Source organism: Watersipora subatra, chromosome 2 (assembly GCF_963576615.1).
Source record: "Watersipora subatra chromosome 2, tzWatSuba1.1, whole genome shotgun sequence".
NCBI classification, from domain to species: domain Eukaryota; kingdom Metazoa; phylum Bryozoa; class Gymnolaemata; order Cheilostomatida; family Watersiporidae; genus Watersipora; species Watersipora subatra.
In genome coordinates this window covers 38,340,502-38,362,221 of record NC_088709.1, presented here as the reverse complement: position 1 = coordinate 38,362,221, position 21,720 = coordinate 38,340,502, and the positions used below count along the sequence as shown (strand labels likewise).

Below are 21,720 nucleotides of genomic sequence, written 5' to 3'. Positions count from 1 at the left end.
TCTGTATGGTTGTAATTGTATATAAATTTGTATACTCGGGTAGCTACTCATGTATATATCTTCTGTATGGTTGTAATTGTATATAAATCTGTACACCCAGATAGGTACTTATGTATATATCTTCTGTATGGTTGTAATTGTATATAAATCTGTATACCCGGATAGGTACTCATGTATATATCTTCTCTATGGTTGTAATTGTATATAAATCTGTATACCCGGATAGGTACTCATGTATATATCTTTTAATAAGTAGCTCAGCGGCAGTTATTGAAAATCAACAGACGTATAATGCTTGACAGAGATATTTAAGTTCAGCTACATACATAGATGACAAGCAGTTTCATGCTTAAACTTCCTCTGGTCTCTGATGTCAAACACGCGCAGTTCCGTGAACACGAACTTATGGAGATTAGAATTCAAGCTCTCTCAACTGCTAACCAGGTTAGACATTAATATGGTTCAACATTGGGTGCAGTCAGGTTACATAGTTGTCAATGATAGCGAATTCTGTACTATTGCTCAGGGCAGCCCATTTTCAGCTTGTCCTTAGCTGTGAGTCATTATTACTGTTTGTCGGTGGCCGCACTTAGCATCCTCCTTGTGAATGTTTGCCCTTACATCGCTTGTTCACATGGTTTTGTTTTATAAATCCAGTGCAACGAAATGCAGTTCTCAGACGTTGAAAGAGAGTGTAGTTAGTAATTGTCTGCACCGCATCAGCTGTTTTGTTTACTGCTAGATTTCTAGCATCAATGATGATGCCCAGGCGCATCATAACTGACCAATCAGGCATAAGCCCTAACGGATTATAAATTAACTGCAAGAGCTTTATGCGCTCATATCTAAACAAGCAACGGCACCCTGTAGTCAGCGTTGCAGTATTCTCTGAGTCAATATGAGCGTAAGTTCGCAGCTATCTGATTCTGATGCTGGGTCTACTAGGAAGCCAAGAAAGTTTCAGCGGAGAGGCGCAGTCAGACAGAAAAACGTTACTATTGTAAAAAACCACAAGTTTGTAGCCAGATTCTTCAAGACACCAACTTTCTGTAGTCACTGCAAGGAGTTCATTTGGTGGGTTATATAGATGTACCTCAATTTACTCAGATAGCCTCAGTTCTTGTTGTAGATGTGCATTACTTTCAAAGAATTTAGATGGCTCATTCTTACCGTATAAACTTGTATGTGACTATTGTATCCTGCTGATCTGAGCGTCTATTAACAAAACACTTTATGTGTAGCCAATGCATAACATATCGGCTCTCTTCCTTCATTAACAAACTGGAATGGTGTAAAACCTAAAGCTGCATAAATAACTAAATACAAATTCATCTCTTGCCATTATTTGATAAAACCACCTAAAACAGGATATTGCAATGGAAAACACATTTTTAATTGTTGCAATACACTACCTACACTCATAAAGTAACAAATACCTATCTAGTGATTATGATCTGCTATAAAATTTAACATACATGTAATTATATATAGCACTGTGTGGAGTTCTTACCTTCAAGACTGACGGTAGCGCAAACGGGGTGTGAGAGACTTGACCGCAACACGTTCGGTACGCTGCACATTTGTGAAGCTGTATATCATTAACTTTAAATTTAACTTACACAACATTAACTTAACACATATTTAACTTAACACATATTTAACTTAACACATATTTAACTTAACACATATTTAACTTAACACATATTTAACTTAACACATATTTAACTTAACACATATTTAACTTAACACATATTTAACTTAACACATATTTAACTTAACACATATTTAATTTAACACATATTTAACTTAACACGTATTTAACTTAACAAATATTTAACTTAACACATATTTAACTTAACACATATTTAATTTAACACATATTTAACTTAACACATATTTAACTTAACACATATTTAACTTAACACATATTTAACTTAACACATATTTAACTTAACACATATTTAACTTAACACATATTTAACTTAACATATATTTAACTTAACACATATTTAACTTAACACATATTTAACTTAACACATATTTAACTTAACACATATTTAACTTAACACATATTTAATTTAACACATATTTAACTTAACACATATTTAACTTAACACATATTTAACTTAACACATATTTAACTTAACACATATTTAACTTAACACATATTTAACTTAACACATATTTAACTTAACACATATTTAACTGATATTGACTGTTGCGTTCAAGTAGCAGTGTTGAGCGTTGCTATTCTGTCAGTCTCTTTGCTGAAGTGCAACTATAGATGCCATAATCACTCTTTTGCTTGGATCTAAGCATTTTAACCGTGATCAAGTTTTGTCAATTTTAACCTTGAAACATCCTGGCAGTCAGATCACTTCAAACATTAAAAATAATCACAAATAATAGAAAAATACTTTCCGATGAAATCTACTAACTTTTGGAAACTTATCCTTAATTTTAATTTTGTTTTCACTTTCATCTTTTATCATTTTCTTTCAGAATGGCTCGTTTTGCCTCGTTCTCACTATTTCCTTTAGCCGACGTTTTTAAAACTTTTTCAAGCTGATACGACAAGGAAGACCGATTGACGCTGTTCTTGAACGCGGCCTCTTGCATACTCGGCCACTTAGTGGCTGTTCCTGAAAGCGGCCTCTTGCATACTCGGCCACTTAGTGGCTGTTCCTGAAAGCGGCCTCTTGCATACTCGGCCACTTAGTGGCTGTTCCTGAAAGCGGCCTCTTGCATACTCGGCCACTTAGTGGCTGTTCCTGAAAGCGGCCTCTTGCATACTCGGCCACTTAGTGGCTGTTCCTGAAAGCGGCCTCTTGCATACTCGGCCACTTAGTGGCTGTTCCTGAAAGCGGCCTCTTGCATACTCGGCCACTTAGTGGCTGTTCCTGAAAGCGGCCTCTTGCATACTCAGCCACTTAGTGGCTGTTCCTGAAAGCGGCCTCTTGCATACTCGGCCACTTAGTGGCTGTTCCTGAAAGCGGCCTCTTGCATACTCGGCCACTTAGTGGCTGTTCCTGAAAGCGGCCTCTTGCATACTCGGCCACTTAGTGGCTGTTCCTGAAAGCGGCCTCTTGCATACTCGGCCACTTAGTGGCTGTTCCTGAAAGCGGCCTCTTGCATACTCAGCCACTTAGTGGCTGTTCCTGAAAGCGGCCTCTTGCATACTCGGCCACTTAGTGGCTGTTCCTGAAAGCGGCCTCTTGCATACTCGGCCACTTAGTGGCTGTTCCTGAAAGCGGCCTCTTGCATACTCGGCCACTTAGTGGCTGTTCCTGAAAGCGGCCTCTTGCATACTCGGCCACTTAGTGGCTGTTCCTGAAAGCGGCCTCTTGCATACTCGGCCACTTAGTGGCTGTTCCTGAAAGCGGCCTCTTGCATACTCGGCCACTTAGTGGCTGTTCCTGAAAGCGGCCTCTTGCATACTCGGCCACTTAGTGGCTGTTCCTGAAAGCGGCCTCTTGCATACTCAGCCACTTAGTGGCTGTTCCTGAAAGCGGCCTCTTGCATACTCGGCCACTTAGTGGCTGTTCCTGAAAGCGGCCTCTTGCATACTCGGCCACTTAGTGGCTGTTCCTGAAAGCGGCCTCTTGCATACTCGGCCACTTAGTGGCTGTTCCTGAAAGCGGCCTCTTGCATACTCGGCCACTTAGTGGCTGTTCTTGAAAGCGGCCTCTTGCATACTCAGCCACTTAGTGGCTGCTTCGAAAATCGTCTCATATGCTCATATTTTAAATTTGTCTTTTATCTCAAAGCAATAACTTGCTCACAATTTTGCTTGTTTCTCATATTTCTCGTATGTTGGGGCACACAGGTCACTCAAATGTCGAGGTATGACTGTTATGACATGCAGATCACTCATGTGTTGAGATATGGCTGTTATGACATTGGTCGGTCTTTTACAATGGTGCTATAGTTACTGCAAAAAGAATGAGCTATAAAGCTATAACGATATAAAGCTACAACGATATAAAGCTAAAGCGCTATAATGCTATGGCCTTCTGTAGGTCCCAGCAATACTTGTAAATAGTGTGATGCGACAAGTGTTTGATTTTGTATTGGGTATCAAGGAGTATACAGTGAGAAGTGACAAGCAGATGGTCTGCTCTATTTTATACTCATGGCATCGCAACAAGCTATAGAATATAGAAATAAAGTAAGAAGACGTTTCCTGTGTTCATTATTGAATTTAATACACTTGAGATGCCTTTACTGAAGACTTGCTAACATAAGCGCTAGCTAGTCTCCACTCTGCTGATTCTGACTGCTATCGTTCTAAACTTCTGTTTGTCTTTGCCCATTGTATCACGTGTCAAAGCTTCATTCTTACAAGATTTTACTGGCGTAAACAGCAATTAAGACAGTGTTGTTACATGTTGGTACAGTGTTGTTACATGTTGGTACAGTGTTGTTACATGTTGGTACAGTGTTGTTACATGTTTGTACAGTTGTTGTTACATGTTGGTACAGAGTTGTTACATCTTGGTACAGTGTTGTTACATCTTGGTACAGTGTTGTTACATGTTTGTACAGTTGTTGTTACATGTTGGTACAGAGTTGTTACATCTTGGTACAGTGTTATTACATGTTGGTACAGAGTTATTACATCTTGGTACAGTGTTGTTACATGTTGGTACAGAGTTGTTACATCTTGGTACAGTGTTGTTACATGTTGGTACAGAGTTGTTACATCTTGGTACAGTGTTGTTACATGTTGGTACAGTGTTGTTACATGTTGGTACAGAGTTGTTACATGTTGGTACAGTGTTGTTACATGTTGGTACAGTGTTGTTACATGTTGGTACAGTGTTGTTACTAAATAAGTCTCTGTGTTCTGGAGAGAAAGCTGGTGTGTCTTGCAGCGGAATGGCTACTAGAATAGGTCGGAGGCAGATATAGTATTGTTCCTGTTGTTTTTTATGCTAAGGAGGCTGGCTATACACACAGTTGAATGCTAAGACATTGCTGTCATTGACTGTTACATATATTAAACTTCAGCCTATACAACAGGTGTAAAGATCTGGTCTGCAACTGTTTCTGAGCAGCAAAAATATTGTATATTTTATGCAGTTCTTATAAGCAAGCCTTATTTGCCATTCTTGCCCAGATGATTCGTGGTTTCAATATTCCATTATTTTCATTCAGTTTTATACACTGCAAAAGCGGAGGAGCCTAATAAGTGTTCTTTTTAGCGCATTTTCTCAAAGTCACATAAATTGTATTTTTTGATTCTTTTAAATAATATATTAAATTTTTATTTAAACAAGTTATGGACGTAGCCAATGTTCTTTCAGTTGACATGTTTGGGCAATGAAATAGCCAGTGTTCTGATTATTGTCATGTTTGAGCAAGGGCTTAGCCAGTGTTCTTCTAGCTGACATGGTTGAGTAAGAGCATAGCCAGTGTCCTTCTTATTGACATGTTTGAGTGAGGACATAGCCAGTGTTCTTCTAGTAAACATGCATGTAATTTGACTTTAATGCTAAACTACACAATGTGTTCTTTTGAGTTATACAAAATACAAAATATATTGCTTGGTTTTCATTGACAGGGTGGTAACCACCCAATCTTTAAAGCTGAATCCATTCAATAAGATGTCTAGGCTACTGAGTTAGCCTTTGCTCCTACGCCTTTGGTCGCTGCATCATCATTACATATAACCATTTTTTCTTCAGCTAAAAAGCTACCAGTGTGTATATTTATACAAGCTCTCTTATTCTTGATAGTTCTATGATAGATGATTAAACAAATCTATTCTAAACTAGCTCTAGGGCTACAAAAATCATAAATTGTTTTGCAAAAAGCATTGAGATCGGCATACCTTTCACCCTTCAGGCTAATTAGCTAATATGTTTGTCAACTGTGAGTTGCACGTTAGGTCATGCACAGTCGAATCGGATCGGATCGAGTGACTACACAGCTCATCCTGATACACAAACCCTTATGGTAGCCTCAAGTGGAACTTATATCACAATAGCAGTTGTTGACATAGAGAGCAACATTCCTACGAACATTTTATTTGTACCAGTACCCTAGCAGTCCGGTGCGCCCGTGAAGGAGATTGTCAAATGTAATAAATATTATTCCGAAGTTTTGTGCTGTGGCTGAGTAGGGCAGTTGGCAGTGTGGCTGGCTGCTAAGCCAGGTGTCCAGAATTCAAATCCAGTGTGATGCCGTCTTTTTTCCGAACATCAAACTGTTGGTTCGGACGAACAGACAGATAGATGGACAGGCAGATGGATGGACAGATAAATGGATGGACAGACAGACGGATGGACAGACAGACGGATGGACAGACAGACGGATGGACAGACAGATGGATGGACAGACAGATGGATGGACAGACAGATGGATGGATGGACGGATGGACAGACGGATATATGGACAGATGGGTGGACAGACGGATATATGGACAGACGGATGGATGGACACAGCTCCTATTATAGTAAAGGTTTTAAGAATTTTTCTAATACCTGCCTGCATTACAGTTACTCATGAATATATAGCGTTTGACAACAGCTAGTAGTGTTGTAAGGACACTCGGAGATTAGGCTATTAACAAAATGAAGCAAACACATTGATTGTGTTTTGCCTTAGGCCATGCGAGGTCATTTGCTTAACATATCGTTGCATTCATTACACTCATGGGATTAACACAGAGTTCTTGGAATGGCTGTCGTCCTTAGCCTTAGGCTTTTTAGCATCTCTATCTTATAATAAACTATACATCACGTTCAGGAGGTTCCTGACGCGTCTCCACTTCTAATGCTCTTGCTGCCAGTCTAAGGAGCACCTGCCAGCGTGGCTTGCTGCCACCCTAAGGAGCACTGGCCAGCACTTGCCCAAACAAGTTTGGAATCAGTGCTTAGTGTAAAGATCATGTTTTGGTGTTCAATTTCAAACGTGGGACGGCAGTAATAACTTCCATAGCTATATCGGCTCTGTCAACTACCTAGATGAAAATATTGAATTCATAGAAAGACCAAGGTCAGCCATATTTCATCAAACCTCGCGCTAACTGCTGTATAAAAAGGCCTAATCAGCTTATTCTTCCCTAGTGTGTAACTGCATAATTTTTGCTATCTAAAATTCTAGCAGATAAAACAACATAAGTCCTTTCTATCAAGACAAAAATGTTTTGTCATCTTCAGCGTCATGCTTGCGAGACAATGTTCTTATAAAACTTGTTGAAATGTAGATGTTTTCCCAAGTAGGCATCAGTAGTTCCTTATTTACTTTGAAAAAATAAAATAAGAAGAAGAAAAATGCACTTACATGAAAATTCAATTCTGCTTAATATTTTGCTATTAGCAAACAACTCAAGACATAATAATAACCATAGCGATAACTATAGTGATAATAATGATACAAACAGTAATAATAATTATAATAATAATAATAGATGAAACAGAAAGCTGAAACAGTGTCCCACATACCAGTAGTCAGCAAATGCAGCAAGATCGCACAGACAGAATATAAAGCGTAGCATGACAAAGTGGCAAGTGCAGTGCACTGGAGCATACACAGAAAAATGGTACGACCACCGTGCAGAAGCTGTATTGGAGAATGAGCAAGTGAAGCTACTATGGGACTTCATAGTAGACTACCATGCAGACAGACAAGGTTATTGAAGCTAGAAGACCAGACCTGATACTAATAAACAAAAAACCAAACAGTGTCAGGTCATAGACATAGCAATACCTGGAGACACAAGGGTAGTACAGAAGGAAGATGAGAAAATTGGTAAATACAAAGAGCTTGGGTCCGAGATAAACAGACTGTGGAAGGTGAAGACAAGTGATACCGATAGAAATTGGTGCACTCGGAACAATATCAATGAGGCATACCTGGCCGAGGTAGGAGTAAACGTGTCTTTTGAGACTATACAGAAGACAGCCATCTTAGGAACAGCTCACATATTGTAGAAGGTCCTCACTTAGTGGAGTTGAGGAAGATGTTGGATCCTTTGGCCTTTTGTTAAAGGTTGACTTGCAACAAAATTCACATTACAGTTATTTGGTATCAAAAGATTCACCATGTCTTACTATGTTGTGTTGTAGGTTCCAAATACGTGGAAATGTGATTACAAGCCCTTAAGAGCTCAAAAACGAAAAGCCGCCGTAGATTGGAATCTGTTTATTTATCTGACGTTGTCATTACAGTTTGGTTATCGTCTTGTCACGTGATGTTCTCACGTGTATTGAAAGGCCAATAAAAAGCTCACTATAAAACATATCGTAGCACTAGTTTATGGCAAACACATCGGGTTTTACCGAAGTCCCCGTATTAAATATAGATGCTCGCTACTTTACAGTTTTGTTTCGGCATTATTCAATCGTCAAGTCGTAATCTGATTACGTGACCCAATACTTCGCAAATAAATTTTGCAGCACTTTTCGATTATCAGAGGTAACCAACAGGCTCGTCATGATTATCAGACAATGATATGTACTTCTTTGAGCTAAGGTTACAAAGTTTAACGATTTTTTACGGTAAGTTAAAAGATATCAGTGCTAAAAGTGACAGCATTACAATGACGATGAAACGGACGCGTAAAAACAATAGACATGGTTTTATTGAAGGCGTGAAGTATATTTGTGAAAATATTTCGACGAATGAGGTTGCATGAACGTGTAAACAGAAACCATCCTGTAGCAATTACGTCACACTTGAACCGTTTTGGAAAGCGAATACAAACTACGGCGGTCTCGTGTGGCTGCGATTAACTGTTTGTTCTTTAGCTTTTAAGAGCTTGTAATCACATTTCCACATATTTGGCACCTACAACACAACAGAGTAAGACATGGTGAATCTTATGATACCAAATAACTGTAATGTGAATTTTGTTGCAAGTCAACCTTTAAGGCCCGGACTCAATACGGACTAAAACCTACCACAGCACGACTGTGAAAAAAAACTTTTTACAATAATAATATTAATAATGTGCAATTAGAAAGCAACAAAACAACTCACTGTTAATTCTAATGGCACTGGTAGTTATCACCACATGTACACCTAATGCTTTTGTGCTTCTTTAAAATTTTGATTGTAAATATAAATAATAAAATAAATATCATGGCTGATGCTGTGGCTCAACGCTGCTGATTTTAAAGATGAGTTTACACACAATATTTTGCAGATCAGAGAAATTGGTATTTTTATATCACTCGCGATTGTTTTGATTTTTGAGGTGATCGACTACCAGGACATTTTAAAATTAAAATGACAAAACTTGATCGTCGTTAATAAGAAGAGGAAAAATACATGTCTCTATTCTGTCAGTCTCTCTGCTGAAGTGCAACTATAGATGCCATAATCACTCTTTTGCTTGGATCTGAGCATTTTAACCGTGATCAAGTTTTGTCAATTTTAACCTTGAAACATCCTGGCAGTCAGATCACTTCAAACATTAAAAACAATCGCAAATGATAAAAAATACTTTCCGATGAAATATACTAACTTTAGATAAGTTCATCTTCAACTGTTAATAAAAAAATTGGTAAAGATGTGAAGCCACAAAACCACAATAAACCATAACACGCCTGCGACAGTCTGTTTGTGTCGACAGTCTGTTTGTGTCGTGCCCTGTTGCATCACATGTTTGTTGCATAAATGCAACAAACATGTGCCAAAATACTGCAGGCCATCTTGAAAGCATCCACAAAACGGCGGTCTACTATGTTGTTGTAAATGCAACGTTCAAGCTGGTCGTAATTAAACTGTTGCATGCTTTCAGCTGCTGCTCATAGGTCAGCGAGTAAGAATGCGCTGAGCTTTACTAACTACCTCCTAATGACCAGCACTTGTAAATATCTACAACTCTAAGCTAAAAGTCGTACTGCTGTTTTGACTGAGCATAAAACATGAGCTCTTTAGGAATTCGTTGTCTAACAATATTTTTCTTTGGAGAGAAACATAATGCTGCACTTTTGCAGTTTATAGACTGTTGTACACCTTGTAGACATAATCAAACAACAAATGAAAAAAATGACTTAGATTCGAGTGACACAAGACAAAAATTGTAGCAGTTGGTGTAGGATCACATTGGTGTAGGATCACATTGGTGTAGGAACAATGTCGCACTCACAGGCTGAGATGCACCCTAGTTTTAAGTAATTTGTCAGTGCGGTACTGGCAAGTGTGTACTTTATTTCTGATTGAATGCAGAAATACTCTGTTCAAATACCAAACAACTTGTATCTTACAATTTATAAATAACATAAATCAATTTCATGGCTGTGTTGTGCTGGGGATGTGGATAAGTTGAGCTTATTGCAACTTTATCTGCAGTTGTGAGGCATTACCTCTGCACTGTGTCCTTGCAGTGCAGTATGCAGTAATTCTGCAGTGTATTACAACTTTTGAAGGCTCAGTGGACATTTACTAATACAATGACTGATACAGTGACTGATACAATGACTGATACAGTGACTGATACAATGACTGATACAGTGACTGATACAGTGACTGATACAGTGCCTGATACCATGACTGATACAGTGACTGATGCAGTGACTGATATAGTGACTGATGCAGTGACTGATACAGTGACTGATGCAGTGACTGATGCAGTGACTGATGCGGTGACTGACACAGTGACTGATACAGTGACTGATACAATGACTGATACAGTGACTGATACAGTGACTGATGCAGTGACTGATATAATGACTGATGCAGTGACTGATACAGTGACTGATACAGTGACTGATACTGTGACTGATACTGTGATTGATGCCATGACTTATTACAGATTTTTACTATAATATGAGCTGTGTCTGTTTGTTCGTTGGTGCGAAGCCACACTAAGAGTGATAAAAAAAAAGATCCCTCAGCACAGGAATCAAACACCATATAGTAGATTCAGAAGCGCGCATTCTACCTCTACCCTACCTAGGAGCCTTTCTGCCACATGGGATAATTTTTCATACACTGATTACTCATGACGATCTCTCACAGTGTACAACGCTGGCAAGCGTACTAGTCTTACATAATTTGGTATGACAAAGACTACTGCATGTCAGTTGCACTCAGGGAGACACTAATTGGCCTATTAGGAGGTGCCTACATGAGAGTAAATACACATGTTGTCTGCTGTCAGCTGTGTTGCTGACATATTACATTAATGTATGATTTGGGATGTCGGTGTAGCAACTCCGTTTGATACCACAATTTGCCCACTGTGATCTATTGCGCATTCACTCCCATGCCGTTTTACCTAAAACTCAGCAACTCAGTGCTTCTTATCTAAACTTGAGACTAACTGTGTACTGAAACTGCACATTAATATGAAGTTGATACTGTGAATCAACTGAAAATGCTGGCTTTTCAAGAACCTGTATTTTAGTCAACATGCAAATTGTCAAATACTATGTTTAGTAAGCTCATGAACTTGTGCTCTAACTCCCATAGCATTACAAAAATGTACTGCACATGTATGTACAGAGAAATACATAAGTTCCTGTGTCTAGTATGGTCAGAAGGGCGGTAGGCAGCATCGCCACTGCACCAGTACTGTTTACTGTGCATTAGAAAGTAGTTGTACTGCATGTATGCTTTGTACTGCGCAGTAGTGAAAGTATGTAATGCAATTATACTGCATACCTCATGGCTATGACGTGTTTACTGCTGCACTGCTAATGCAACTACATAGATATCTAGACAACTGTTTATTGCACCCACTATGTATTTTACATCTGGGCATCAGTGAGTACATCCTTATTAATGCGCAGTTATGATTTTGTCATGAAGGTCACAACCTCTCTTCTATCTTCTCTTCTTCTATCAATCGTAAGGGGCTTTGGTTGTCACCTCTGCCCATTCGCCGTTGCTTGGCTATAGATACAGTCCTAATAAGGCTGATGGCGCTGTCTGAACACAAGTGACCAGTTGGATCACTTACTATAATTTTTTTCAAACATATCTATACGTAAGAGGACATAATTATATGTATGTAGGAGAACATATATGTATGTAAGAGGACATATATGTATGTAAGAGTACATATATGTATGTAATGAAGACATATATGTATGTAAGAGGACATATATGTATGTAGGAGGACATATAGGCATGTAAAAGTACATATATGTATGTAAAAGGACATATATGTATGTAGGACGACATATGTATATGTAAGAGGACATATATGTATGTAAGAGGACATATATGTATGTGGGATGAAATATGTATATGTAAGAGGACATGTATGTATGTAGGAGGACATATAGGCATGTAAAAGTACATATATGTATGTAAAAGGACATATATGTATGTAGGACGACATATGTATATGTAAGAGGACATATATGTATGTAAGAGTACATATATGTATGTAAGAGGACACATATGTATGTAAGAGAACATATGTGTATGTAAGAGTACATATATGTATGTAAGAGGACACATATGTATGTAAGAGGACATATGTGTATTTAAGAGGACATATATGTATGTTAGAGGACATATATGTATGTAAGAGGACATATATGTATTGGGGATGAAATATGTATATGTAAAAGGACATATATGTATGTAGGAGGACATATATGTATGTAGGAGGACATATATGTATGTAAGAGTAAATATATGAATGTAAAAGGACACATATGTATGTAAGAGGAGATACGTGTATGTAGGCGGACATATGCGTATGTAAGAGTACTTGTTCCACCTCTAGACATCTCTTGCTTCAACAATTTAGTTTAACCATTTCATATGCTGGTTAAAACCTTTTCAGCTGATGTTCTTTGGGTTTCTCCATCGCTCCTCTTAACTGCTAGACCTAAATACCTAAATGCGTCTAAAACAGCTGGTACAAATTGCAGGAACACATGGTATGATTCAATGAGTGCCCGTAACTTTTGTCTTCTTTCAGAATAATTAAACTGCATAGAGGAAGTTGTTCAGACAGATTCAGTCAAAAACATCAGTCTGGTTGTTGATAAGCTCAGGTTCACCTCCCTGACAGCGTAATCTCCCTGACAGCGTCAATCAATGATTGAACGTATTAGCTGTCGCTAAAGGGCTAACGGGCTAACGTGCCGACGAGCTTTGCTTACGATATCACTTAAACAATTATTAGATCCTCAGATCACCAGCTCATAAGCAACAATAGTTGGGCTGTCTTTTTTACACACAGCTATAGCCGGTTGTTTCTGCTAACCACAATGTTTTTAAATCTTAAACAAACTTAATATAGAGGCAGATTCACACTTAATCGCCGTATGTGGTGTTGATCCCCCATTACTTCACTGATTCTCTAAAATGACATTCTTCACACTATCACAAATCCATCCACGGTTACATCAGGAATGATCCATGGCCATAGCATTCTCATTATACAATCTGATCGTGGAAATGATGAAATACTAGTCTCGCAGCGACTGTCATAAAAAAAATATAGATTGAACAATATCCAACGGCTAATCATCAGCGTCAAAGCGATCGTTTGGTGCATGCGCTGTTGTGGATGCCCGGTGAACTGTCAGGAAAGTTTGACAGTCGCAAACTTCCCCAGTGTATCCGCGTTGCTTCAATAATGCCATCAGCTATGGTGCAAGTAATCGACCATAAGTTATGGTGCAAGTAATCGACGAATAATTGTCGAGAAGACAATGCGGACATATGGCGAGCATAGGGTGAATGAGCCTTTACTTTACCAAGGAGAGGTAAGTTAGGAGGGTAGGTGGGGAGGATAGGTGGGGAGGGTAGGTGGGGAATGGTAAGTTGGGAGGGTAGGTGGGAAGGATAGGTGGGGAGGGTAGGTGGGGAGGGGTAAGTCGGGAGGGTAGGTAGGTAGAATAGGTGGGGAGGGTAGGTGGGGAGGGGTAAGTCGGGAGGGTAGGTGGGGAGGATAGGTGAGAAGGTAGGTAGGGGGGGTAAGTTGGGAGGGTAGGTGGGGAGGGTAGGTGGGGAGGGTAGGTGGGGAAGGGTAAGTTGGGAGGGTAGGTGGGAAAGATAGGTGGGGAGGGTAGGTGAGGAGGGGTAAGTTGGGAAGGTAGGTGGGAAGGATAGGTGGGGAGGGTAGGTGGGGAGAGGTAAGTTGGGAGGGTAGGTGGTAAAGATAGGTGGGGAGGGTAGGTAGGGAGGGGTAAGTTGGCAGGGTAGGTGGATAGGAATACATGGAAAATGATAGGCAAGGAATTCAGCCGAATACTTGTAATCTCGTAGCAGTCAGTTTGTCATAAAGCAACTAAGACGAGGCTGTCCTCAAACGGGTTTGCCCAAACCATCTGTCTGTATGTCTCTATGTCTGTATGTCTGTACTTCAATATGTCTCTTGTTATGTTCTCTAAACGAACTCTGTAAACGGTCTCTAAGCTAGGCGGGGTTTTGGACTTTGTTACGGTGTTATTCATATGCATGGCGTGTTCATTAGAGTTAGAACATTTCCTTGAATGTATGTCGTATAAACAATATGTACACTCCATTCTCTAAGCTTATAAAACGTAACCTTTCTCAAAACATTTTATATTTACAATTGTAAACTTATCTGTAAGCACAGTAACTGTAGAATTGTTTTGCATATTGAAACAAAGCAGACAGAGTATTCTTCTAGACTCTAGAATCTAGAGGGATCAGGTGGTCCAACTTTAGTTCAAAGTTCTGCCTATGACATTGACAGTGCACATCTATTGCTCCAATTACAACAACGGTGCAAACTTCGTGTGTGTCAAAACAATTATATAAACCCCCACAGGATGGGCGACGGCTATCATATGGGCAGGTTTAATGATCGAGCTCTGTTAGGATTGTATGTGCTAGCCTGGGTTTCAGGGCTAACACAGTTCTCGCGAGACAGTCGTGTTGCCTTGTTAGGTTTTTGGGTCAAGATTTTTATCGCCTATATGCATCGATTGCGGATAATACCTGATTTCCGGTGCATAGTACAAAACAAAACCTGTAACCAGCACACACGTAATTCTCTCTTTCCCTTTTCAATTTTAGCGGTATACTAGGATCCATGGAAAATAAAACATTTCAAATTACCTATTTTTACTAATTTTGAGATTGGTAGAGGTCGTAGTATATGCTTAAAGTTAAATATAATTTACCTAAAATCACCCGAATCACACCCTTTTTCCACTAGTTTTTGATTAATATTTTGCCACCCTTAATATAAAATGACAGAGTCTTTTATCGTTGTCACATTGTTTGACCTGACCAGTAAAATAGGACAGCAGGCAAAGCTGTGCGGTGTAGTTTCCATATTAAAAATCCAAGTCTAAAACCGAATTTAGGCTATTTCACGATGGCGACTATTAATATCATGAATGCTTGTGAATGGCAACTGACTGATCATAATGGTGACAATACTGGGCAACTATATTTATTTGACAACAAAATGAAACCAACAGATCAGTAAAATAACCACTATTGTTCATAATGTTTGTAAATTTACAAGTGGCTTTATTCAGCATATCTCATTGTTCTGGTGCCATGTTCAGGTTAATCCCAACAGAGCCCGATCATTAAACCCTGCCCATATGATAGCCATCTCCTATCCTGGGAGTGTTTGTATCATTGGTCAAAAGTATCACACTCACTAAGTTTCAGGTTCGAGTCTACAGTCTACGGTTTACGGTCTATGATCTACGTCTATGGTCTACAGTGTATGGTCTACGGTCTACGGTCTATGGTCTACAGTGTATGGTCTACGGTCTACGGTCTATGGTCTACAGCGTATGATCTACGGTTTATGGTCTACAGTATATGGTGTATGGTCTACAGTACATGGTCTAAGGTATATGTTCTACAGACATCATTCCAATCACAGCGCATTTTTACACTTTAGAAAATGTAACAGAAACATAGTGAAACGTGACAGTTGCTAGCACAATAATAATAACAGTAATAATGCTCGAGGGATATCAATGGGCAAGAGTATTAGAAAGATTCATGTAGTTTATATATGAATCTTTAACTTTTTATTTCTGTTCATTTTCTTAATTTTTAGTTTTCTCAAAGAACATTTTTACTCAGTGAAGTACTAAATCCGTGAAAGGTAAACCACAAAGTAAGAGAGATTATTGTATTCGTTGTTATTGATTTGAATTTGTGTGCCAACACTACGCCTTTGTATTAAGACTATTTGTGTGCCTACACTATGTCCTTGTATTAAGACTATTTGTGTGCCTACACTATGTCCTTGTATTAAGAATGTTTGTGTGTTGCCCTAAATTAATTACACTGTAAAACTTGAACATTGACTTGTTGCTAGCAGATAAGCGCATGGTTTTGGTTCAATGAATTCTTAATGTACATGTAGTTCTTAATCATATATGCGGTCGAAGCAAGATTGACTTGGTCCAATCATTTGGTATTTTAGGTATTTGTTTTTGTTGTGGTAAAAACATTGTATTATATTATACTGGTACGCTAGCCAGTGAGAGAGATCGCCATGAGTATACAGTATATGGAGAGTTATTCCATCAAGCGTGGTGAAATGGTAGCTGCTGGCCTTTGAATCTGACTCACTGGGCCCAATCCCCTCGCGAGGGAGGCTTCTTTTCTCAAAGCTCTTAGCATGGCTTCGGACATATGGATGGATAGACGGCTACAGCTCTTATTATAGTAAAGATTATATTATCTTATATCACTGTTAATTTTGAGCGATTCCTTGTCATTACAGTAACATTATGCCTCAAAGGTGTTCAAAAGTGAAGCTGATCTCTGTTGGTGCTGAGATGAAACTACTTTGATTGGGTGTTAATACATTTTTTGAATTTGTCATCAAAGTTAATTTATTAAATTGTTTGGCAAAGTTTTGTTATGGCAAAGGTTTGCTGGCTGATCATTAACTGGCTAGTCGGCATATAGTTCGAAAAGAATATTCTCGAAGAGAGCCTGAACTAGGCAAGAAATGTCTTTAGTGAGGCCCGCATAATAACAAAACTAGTCATTCTATCAAAGTCATTATCGGTACCAGCAGCCAGCAGCCAGCAGCATAACATATGCATATCATGAAATTATAAAACTCAGCAAACAGCTAAACAATATCTGTAAAATGAAGATGGCCGATGAGCATTTCATATCTCAGTTAGAAGTAGGCTTCGGCTGCAGAGATTTGAAAACTCAAAATCATAATTTACAGTTTGTTAATGTTTCTTTTGATGGAAGATGGCTGTCATATAACTGGCTAGCATACCTGCTGTCATATAACTGGCTAGCATACCTGCTGTCATATAACTGGCTAACATACCTGCTGTCATATGACTGGCTAGCATACCTGCTGTCATATAACTGGCTAGCATACCTGCTGTCATATAGCTGGCTAGCATACCTGCTGTCATATAACTGGCTAGCATACCTGCTGTCATATAACTGGCTAACATACCTGCTGTCATATGACTGGCTAGCATACCTGCTGTCATATAACTGGCTAGCATACCTGCTGTCATATAACTGGCTAACATACCTGCTGTCATATAACTGGCTAGCATACCTGCTGTCATATAACTGGCTAGCATACCTGCTGTCATATGACTGGCTAGCATACCTGCTGTCACTGCATCGCTGTCACTGTATGTTGCCATCTCCTGTGAGCATCAGGATATGCTTTGAAAAAATCCTCAAAGGAAGTCACATTTTTCAGCCAGATAATTAAAAGTAGAACGCTGCTGTCATTGTCTAAGGGTGACTTGATGATTGCTAAGGATATTTATCTTACAGAAATCTATACTAAGACTTAACTATACTAAGACTTGTGTATTCCCGATCACATATTCCATCTGACCACACTTCCACCAATCACATCACAAAATCTTTGAACATACTGCCTTATTCCAAAATTACTCAGTTCTGCATCTGTGTTACAAATTTCAAAATTCTGCGTAAACTATGCCCATAATATTTGAATTTATCCTTTCACACATATGACATTGTTTTCTATTTCATGACACCAATTACATCCACAATCGTATGTTTCATTTTATGAACTTTCTGTTACTACAACCTTCACTACACTAACCCGACGCCTCCGCACAACTGTAATATTTCTAACTTTTAAAAGAATTTTGTTCAACTCACTCAATAATTCCTGATTTCTGTCTTTTCATTTTTCTTTTGGCCTGTATTGAGAAACATGACTTCGTTGATGATCACTCATACCAATCATAAGTTATACACACAGACATACTACTGGCTGCTGATTGCATCTGTTTCCAAGCTAACTAAATAGTAATTGCACGTAGCCTGTGATTCATCATTATTAGTCATATACATGTAGCCTGGGATTCATCACAATCAGTCATATACATGTAGCCTGTGTGATACATCATTATTAGTCATATACACATAGCCTGTGATTCATCACAATTAGTCATATACACATAGCCTGTGATACATCACTATTAGTCATATACATGTAGCCTGTGATACATCACTATTAGTCATATACATGTAGCCTGGGATACATCACTATTAGTCATATACATGTAGCCTGTTATACATCACTATTAGTTATATACATGTAGCCTGTGATACATCATTGATATAATGTCCATGAATTCACAGTTCTACTACTACTGTAGTATAACAGTTCTACTACTGTAGAGTGGCCTTGCTCATTCGTGTTTGTCGAATGTTTCATGTCTGTAAAAGATGAAAACGGAACTTGCGAAAGATGCGTAAGAAATTGTCGCGCAAGCTCTTCCATTCTAAACATTTTACACATTTCAGTCCTTCCTAATTTGAAAGCGCGCTGTTGAGTGACAAGGGAGTGCGCCGCTCTGATCTCTGGCATAGAATTCCATTTCTTTTTTACTAAAGGGCCCACGTTAATATGCAAATTTTTATTGAAACATTTATAAGATGGTAACTCAATAGTCATACAATTTCAAATCCGCACCATCCGCGCTGTGTAATCATTATAGGGTATAGCATTAACTGTACCCGAGGGTATAGCATTAACTGTACCCGAGGGTATAGCATTAACTGTACCCGAGGGTATAGCATTAACTGTACCCGAGGGTATAACATTAACTGTACCCGAGGGTATAGCATTAACTGTACCTGAGCTGAGGGCAACTGTAAACCATTCCAGTTGTCTCATTACTAAGATGTATGAGAGATAAAAATCAAATTTAAATTTCTGTATCTATTATAATTGTATAAGTCTACTGTTGCCAAATTTGTTGTTTTGTAATTGCCTTCTCATTGGTCTATTGTGTTAGAAGTCTGCCGATTCGTTCTTTTAGAAGTGCACTAACTAAAGAGGGACGTCTGTTAGGGTCATTTCTTAGCATGCGTGCGTGGGAGAGTAAACAATAATTTAAGACTGACAGCTGCTAATTGTTCGCAAAGTATTTGCTACATGTATAATAAGACCCGTGTCTATTCGTCCATTTGTCCGAAGTCTCAATTGGATGTTGGAAAAAAGATTGCATCGTATAATCATCGTGCAACCTTTGGTGCACCCTACATGACATTGACTAGTCTCATCATGATCTCATTCTCTACTTAAAACTCTCATCAATTGCCTTCTCAAACCTTCTGCTCAAATGACTGCACTATTTTTACATTGTGTTATTTTAATATTTTTTAGCTTTTTCAGAAAGAAAATATGGGACTTTAAATCAGGTCTACTGGTAGTCTTCACCATGTTAGACCATGTGTAAGACCATGTTAGACCATGTGCAAGACCATGTTAGACCATGTGCAAGACCATGTTAGACCATGTGCAAGACCATGTTAGACCATGTGCAAGACCATGTTAGACCATGTGCAAGACCATGTTAGACCATGTACAAGACCATGTTAGACCATGTGCAAGACCATGTTAGACCATGTGAAAGACCATGTTAGACCATGTGCAAGACCATGTTAGACCATGTGAAAGACCATGTTAGACCATGTGCAAGACCATGTTAGACCATGTGAAAGACCATGTTAGACCATGTGCAAGACCATGTTAGACCATGTACAAGACTATGTTAGACCATGTGCAAGACCATGTTAGACCATGTGCAAGACCATGTACAAGACCATGTTAGACCATGTGCAAGACCATGTTAGACCATGTGAAAGACCATGTTAGACCATGTGCAAGACCATGTTAGACCATGTGCAAGACCATGTTAGACCATGTACAAGACCATGTTAGACCATGTGCAAGACCATGTTAGACCATGTGCAAGACCATGTTAGACCATGTACAAGACCATGTTAGACCGTGTACAAGACCATGTTAGACCATGTACAAGACCATGTTAGACCATGTGCAAGACCATGTTAGACCATGTGCAAGACCATGTGCAAGACCATGTTAAAAATCAATATAACCAGACGTTCCTTTCTTGCTCTTTCATCGCCAGCCTACAGCTATGAGAATCACTCACTTTGTCACCCAACCAACCTCTCATCAGCGACTACACCAAGCACTTAAATCTTTCTCAGCTCGCGATACAATTGCTCACATCTTTGCTTCGTTTGCTTGAGCATTTTGCCAGAAAAAATGTGTTTATTTAATGTTAGGGGATAAGCGCATGGAAAAAGGGATGAGGTAGGAAAAGTACTTGAGAAAAAGGAAGCAAGTCTTACAACTTGTTTATCCTAGAACATATTACCGTGTTATGTTATGCGTGTGTGAGCAGTCCCTCGCAGATCAAGTGTGTCTGCTGGGCTTACCGCAAGCAGAGGCTGTTCGTATTTTCAGGAGTTAGTTGTTGTACAAACAATGGCTCTGTGATCTTGGCTGGACATGCCTGAGTCCATTGGCTAAGACATGTCCAGCGACCGGTGACATGCTTAGTTGCGGAGAGCAGTTTAAGGTTTGATGTCATTCCTGTTACCAACGGTGACCTTAGCCGTGAATTGAACCTCAATTCGCTGTTAACAGGACTATGACAGCTCTACCTATTTGTTAGTAAAATAAGAAGGGAGGCTGACAAAAAGCAAAGTCAGCATAGTAGACAGTAGATTGGTAAGGTCAGCATAGTAGACAGTAGATTGGTAGGGTCAGCATAGTAGACAGTAGATTGGTAAGGTCAGCATAGTAGACAGTAGATTGGTAAGGTCAGCATAGTAGACAGTAGATTGGTAAAGTCAGCATAGTAGACAGTAGATTGGTAAGGTCAGCATAGTAGACAGTAGATTGGTAAAGTCAGCATAGTAGACAGTAGATTGGTAGGGTCAGCATAGTAGACAGTAGATTGGTAGGGTCAGCATAGTAGACAGTAGATTGGTAAGGTCAGCATAGTAGACAGTAGATTGGTAGGGTCAGCATAGTAGACAGTAGATTGGTAAAGTCAGCATAGTAGACAGTAGATTGGTAAGGTCAGCATAGTAGACAGTAGATTGGTAAAGTCAGCATAGTAGACAGTAGATTGGTAGGGTCAGCATAGTAGACAGTAGATTGGTAGGGTCAGCATAGTAGACAGTAGATTGGTAAGGTCAGCATAGTAGACAGTAGATTGGTAGGGTCAGCATAGTAGACAGTAGATTGGTAAGGTCAGCATAGTAGACAGTAGATTGGTAGGGTCAGCATAGTAGACAGTAGATTGGTAGGGTCAGCATAGTAGACAGTAGATTGGTAGGGTCAGCATAGTAGACAGTAGATTGGTAGGGTCAGCATAGTAGACAGTAGATTGGTAAGGTCAGCATAGTAGACAGTAGATTGGTAGGGTCAGCATAGTAGACAGTAGATTGGTAAGGTCAGCATAGTAGACAGTAGATTGGTAGGGTCAGCATAGTAGACAGTAGATTGGT

At 39.1% G+C, this 21,720-nt stretch overlaps 1 protein-coding gene across 1 annotated transcript in view; it reads left to right on the top strand.

The window, feature by feature from the left end:
- The first annotated feature begins 860 nt into the window (after positions 1 to 860).
- LOC137387593 (calcium-dependent protein kinase C-like) overlaps positions 861 to 21,720 on the top strand; it is a 59,289-nt gene continuing 38,429 nt past the window's right edge. Inside the window, exon 1 of the mRNA XM_068074059.1 lies at positions 861 to 1,074. Within this exon, the coding sequence (XP_067930160.1) occupies positions 899 to 1,074 (176 nt within the window). The 5' untranslated portion in view covers positions 861 to 898. The remainder of the gene's footprint in view (positions 1,075 to 21,720) is intronic.